The 6000-nt window shown below is 34.6% G+C and overlaps 1 protein-coding gene across 1 annotated transcript in view; it reads right to left on the bottom strand.

Annotated features, from left to right (window-relative positions):
• Window positions 1-887: 887 nt before the first annotated feature.
• The window catches only part of LOC125683099 (recombining binding protein suppressor of hairless-like), a 32859-nt gene continuing 27746 nt past the window's right edge, over window positions 888-6000 (bottom strand). The window contains exon 13 of the mRNA XM_048923886.2: window positions 888-3213. Coding sequence (XP_048779843.1) covers window positions 3040-3213 — 174 coding nt within the window. The 3' untranslated portion in view covers window positions 888-3039. The remainder of the gene's footprint in view (window positions 3214-6000) is intronic.

Here is a 6000-nt window from a genome sequence, read left to right as displayed (position 1 = left end):
ATGTTGACGGGTATAGCCATGCAAAGTGCCAGCTCCTTCATCACTCTTGGATGAAATCCATTTGGGCCCCTATGACTTGCTAATTTTGTTTCTGTAGATGATTTATGATAGTTTCTTCCGTGAAATATGTGTTCAACAATTCAATTGGGTCTCATGGTTTGAACAAACTCGAGTCTTCGGTTAAGGGATAGTGAAAAGAGATATTGCATCCACAGGCACCTTAAGTGTGGGTAGTTTGTATAGATGAAAGGTGAAGATAACGAACAGTGATCAATCTCATAACTCCTATAAGCAATACGAAATAGATAGATGGGCAAACACGGACCCCTGGACACACCAGAGGTGGGATCAGGTGCCTAGGAGATCTTATGTATAACCCCCCCCCCCTTTTTCTTAAAATAAATAATTTTTATACAGAACCAATAATTTATCCAAAATATGTTATTTCACCATCTACTTAGTTTTGTCTACACTTGTATTGCTTAAAGACCCTTGTCCAGGGAAGATGTACAACAGGTGAAATTTCAAGACCAAGAATTGCGTGCTTCTAAAAAAAAAATTTTTCCCGAGGAGCCCCCAAACCACCACAACAGATGTTGGCACTGTACACCACAGCCGAATGCCTGCACATAATTTAGTCCCTACTCCATGCTACTGATGGTAAAATGGGGTTTAGATTAACCTTTTAATTCTAATTAGTTTAAGAAATGCATGGTTGTACGTGTTTGGGACATTTGGTTATCATGGATTCTGTCATTTTCCGCGTTGGATTGGTAGAATCGGAAATTCAAGAGAGACAACTCGTATTTTAAATGCAGTAGCTTGGTCTCAACACAACTTAAAAGTTTGATAGGTAAACCGTAATCCTAATTAATGAAAACAAACAGTTTATTTCAATTTATAATTGAGGTATTTATTCAGTAACTACAATCAAATGTACAAGTAAACAAGTAATGAACAGAAATTTGTCTGTTTTCACTTTCAGAGAACGATAACTGACAAATCACGTGGTTGCTACTGGCACTTCCGGAAAACTGGGACAAAATAATTACAAACACAAACATGTTGAAACCAGAAAATGGGCAGTGATCCACTCAAACTGGGACAAAATATCGACGACCGTCCACTGCCACTTGCAGAGAACTAGAGAGTGGGGGGCAGTGATCCACTCCAAAATTATATCCACTACAAATTATGTTCATAAAATGAAAGAGAAAATGATGTGTGATTGTCATAAGAGCAGTGGCAAGGTGGCAGATGAACCAAGAACATCAACCAGGATAGCTCAGCGGTATAGCACCTGACTAATGATGCAGGTGTCCGGGGTTCAAGTCCCAGGTTCAGCCACTTAATTTTGGAATCATTCCTCTTTCCATTACAGGTTAACTAAAAATTGACCGTTAAAAAATTGGTATCCCTATTCAAATTAAGAATACAATTACATATGCAAAAAGTTAACATTTCATGTAGATGTTAAAATCTTGATATCTATTTTTTGCCGACAAATATATATATATATATTAAAAAAATGCACAATCTGAAAACTATGAGAATTGGCCCCAATAAAACACACTAGATAGACTATATTAGTTGTTACCATGTAAAGTGTGATTTGTATGCCAGATAGTAGATTAGATTGCCATTGTTCATACAATTGCTTCAAGTTTGGCCTTAAAGCCGTAATTCACACCAGATTTATCACATCAGAGGAAAAAAATCAATCGGCAAGGAAATAAGGATGCATCACAACATCGTATGGTTTTATTTAATGGTTTTTATAAAAATTGGGGAATAAAAAGTACAAAGTATTAAAATCAAAACTGAATAAATAATAATATTACCCCCCAAAAACTCTTGGATTCTGTTTGACAAATAGGACTCCATGTAGTTAACAAAGAAAACGGTGACAAATTCATTCTCTTGAACAAGCTGACGGTGATAGAGCTGCCACAAAGAGATATTAAAAGGACTTCTGAACAGTTGTCACATACACATGGCAATTTTATACTGATGGCAAAGTAGACCTAATTACCTCAATAATTATAATATTGGTTGTAATAGTCAATGCCCATTTCATTCATGCATAAATAATGAAATCAGAACAAATTCAAATCTTTTTCATAAAAATTCCCACGTAAACAACAATGTCGATTTTAAATGGGGGTGAGTGGGTGTTACTTTATGATAGTATAAACCAAAAAATATGCTTGATGAACAAGAACTGCTTCTGATATCCAATGATTTAATTCAAATCACACTGGTTGTTTTTGAGAGTGAAAATTTTGCTGAAGAGATTTGTAATTTGTTCTGGGTTTTCTATTGAAACTAAAAAAAAAAACAAAACAAAAAAAAACTGAATCAGGATGGATAAGATAAATGACACAATAAGATTTAACGCTGTGGTATTGCAATAGATGACTTCATGTAAATACTGGCACGCTTCAGACACACAGTGGGGTGAGGCTAACGTCAGACACTTGTCACTTTGTGACATGGTTTCTATGGTAACAGTTTGAAAGCACTATCAACATATAAGCACAGAATACATAAAAAAGACTGGCATAATTAAAGCACATCATACATACATGTGAATTGCTAACTCAACTAACAATAAATGCTGTTGATGATAAAATTTACACATGTAAAAAACAAACCACTTTGTACATCTTAATTGGTTTTATCTACAGTATTAGATAATTAGTTAATGCTTGCGATAACTTATGATAGACATCAGAAAACCCTGAAAAAATAGATTCAATAAGCACTTTGGCATCTCTTTCATCAGTCAAAAAAAAAATAAATGGATTTTTTATGGTATTTCTGTACTCATAGTTAAAGAAAGATGAAGGCAGTATTCAAATGCATCTATCCGAGATGATGAAAGATTTTGATAGGGTTGGCTGGCAGTCACTAGTCACATATACTGTTGTACGTAGTGTTTGCACAGTACACATTTCATAGTCAAATTGAATGAATAAAAAATATCACATGATTGGTTTCAATGTTCACCCGATCACATGACCAGGATGGGACAAGGCACTATAGAGGATTGGTGAAGTTTGGTGTAGACGTGGAGTCAGGACTGGACACTCCAGGCCGCAACAGCCGATCTGCCTCCCGGGAGTGGGGCCGAGGCCCAGGCTCAGGGGTGTAGGTGAAGGTCAGACCAGTGGAGTAAATAATCCCATCACTTCTCACCAGCAAAACAGGCACCTGGCAAAGAGAATGGAGTGCTGATGTTTCTGTATATGTCATGTGACCAATAAGTGGACCTCTTATTGGACATTCAACAAGTGTAACAATCCATCAATATATGTGCATGTTTTCATAAACAGAAGTAAAGATACTAAACTGTGTATATACATGCGATTTCTACTGGGCAATCTTCTCCACAGATCTGGAGTTGTATGATTAATAGTACAGGTTGATTGAGACTGGAATGGGTCAGACACATGAGATGACCAACACCATCTTATGGAGAAACCTCAAATAACCTCCAAAGTTAGCAATTATTTTTGTATTCACATTTCCAATCTTTTTTATAGCCCAAGGCCCCCCCCCCCCCCCCCCCCCCCGGCGAAACTTGCAGTATATTGTTTTCATGTTTTACAGAATAAGCCTATCCCATAAACATAGTGAAGTAGCTTTTCCGACTGTTAAGTTGCTGTTTTGACTATGTTTTATTAAGGAGGTACTCTACATAGTCATAATGGTTGATATCCTTTTAAAACATGGATGAAAATATAAATATAAAGCTCAGTAGGTTAGCACATCAACTGGTGAACTGTAAGATCGTGGGTTCTAGTCCAGCAGGGGTTTTAAATTTTTTTCAGATTGCTAAAGTACTAAAACTGCAGTTTTTGACTAAATACAATAAATTTGAATGTTTTAAATTTCAAAATATTATTGTACATATCCTCCTTTTTTTAAACATATCGAATTTCTCTGGTGTAGCATACATTCTTAAAAGTTGCTGTTTTGCCTGTGTTAAGTTTAATAGATGTTTTGCTGTGTTAAGTAGCTGTTTTGCCTGTGTTAAGTTGTGCTGTTTTGCCTGTGTTAAGTTGTGCTGTTTTGCTTGTGTTAAGTTAGCTGTTTTGCCTGTGTTAAGTTGTGCTGTTTTGCCTGTGTTAAGTAGCTGTTTTGCCTGTGTTAAGTTTAATAGATGTTTTGCCTGTGTTAAGTAGCTGTTTTGTCTGTGTTAAGTTAACTGTTTTGCCTGTGTTCAGTTGTGCTGTTTTGCTTGTGTTAAGTTAGCTGTTTTGCTTGTGTTAACTGTTTTGCCTGTGTTAAGTTAGCTGTTTTGCCTGTGTTAAGTTAGCTGTTTTGCCTGTGTTAAGTTAGCTATTCTGCCTGTTAAGTTAGCTGATTTGAGTGTGTTAAGGATACACCAAAGGTTTCTAAATGTCAGAATTTAATTTGCATGTAATTCTTTCATTATCAAAGATAACAAAATAAAAGTATATATCATTTGAAAGCTTGTTAAATTCTCAATCTAATTATCCTAACTTAAACTTTAATTGGTAATTCATAAAAAAAATATTTAAGTTTTTATGTAAATTTAAGTGTATTAATATTTTTCAAATCAACTTTTTTGTATATCATCTCTCAAAGTGGTCATTTTGCCTCATGGTAGATTAATGATTGAACTTAAAAACCGTATCTCAGATTTTTGATAAATATTCTAATTCAAAAGTTATACCCATTTACACTTCAAGGTTACCAATTTACAAGCCTAATTTAACATTTCCCTCAACAATTCTTGAACTAAACAAGATATCAAAAATCTGAGATACGGTTTTGTGAACACACATTTGAGAAGCAACCTAGCCAATTTTCAGAGAAATTGGTCAATAAATAAGGGAGCTGAATCCTTTGAAATCATACCACAAACTGTCTGATCTTACTTTACAGTAGAGAGCAAAAACCCATTACACAACAAAATCTGCCAAAGCTAGAAATATATGACACCTTGGAGATTCAGCTTGGAATACCTGTCAATTCTCCATATTTCCTATGCATATTCACAAGAATGGGAGGTTCTTTTCTGTATTTCAATGCTTTTAATTAAGAAAAACGGGTTGAGTTCTGATTCAGAGAGATTTCCCGGTAAAATGACAAGAGCTAAGCTCCACCTCCTATTTTATGGTCATCAGTGATCCGTTAGGTCTCCCACTCTTGACCAGAAGCCCCATTGCTTGATTAACTGATAACATCTGTGTGAAGTGCGAAAATGGAGGAGCAAATCCAGGATGCAGGGTAAATTTACATGATACATTTTGACAATTAATGCAGAGATTATTAATAGAGAGATATATATATGTAACATACAGATGAACAATTATATATCAAAGAATAATAATATATCACACTCCTTACATGGCAGCATAAATGCATGTGCATATACATGTATTCTGTGAATAGTAGATGAAAATATTCTTAGAAAGTTTCGTTTCCCAACTGAATAATCATTCATGATTACATGTATTTTAAATACTTAATTGCTTTTAGGTATGATGGAAACAATTTCATTGAGAATTTGAAGGCATCTGTGGAAAGCAGAAAAAATAAAGGAATCTGTGACATTGATTTCTATGAGTTATTATAATTCATTATAACTCATTCTTCTTTCAAGTTCAGCATTTCTTTGAAAATTATAATCAGTATCTTCTTAAAGAAAATTCTGTGATGTGCTAACAATTTCCTACTGATGCTAATCTTTATACAGGCAGTATAATGGCAGATTAATTGACCCCCAATTTCCCAAGTGGTCACAGTGATTTATTGCTCCTTTTATCAGCTAGTAGTTACAGACCCAATCAGAAGCTTCAATAACGGCACATTCACATGTGTTGGTATTTATATTTCAATAATGTTAAATAATTAGAAAACCATTCCACATTTTGTAGAAATTTTATATGCATTATAAAGCTATGACTTGCTTTTTTTCCTACACAAAAAAATCTCTAAATTGTTGAAAATCATAAAAAAAACCTTTGG

The sequence above is a fragment of the Ostrea edulis genome, chromosome 6 (genome assembly GCF_947568905.1).
Source record: "Ostrea edulis chromosome 6, xbOstEdul1.1, whole genome shotgun sequence".
Classification (NCBI taxonomy): domain Eukaryota; kingdom Metazoa; phylum Mollusca; class Bivalvia; order Ostreida; family Ostreidae; genus Ostrea; species Ostrea edulis.
The sequence above is the reverse complement of the archived record's forward strand: the minus strand, read 5'-3'. Positions and strand labels throughout refer to the sequence as shown.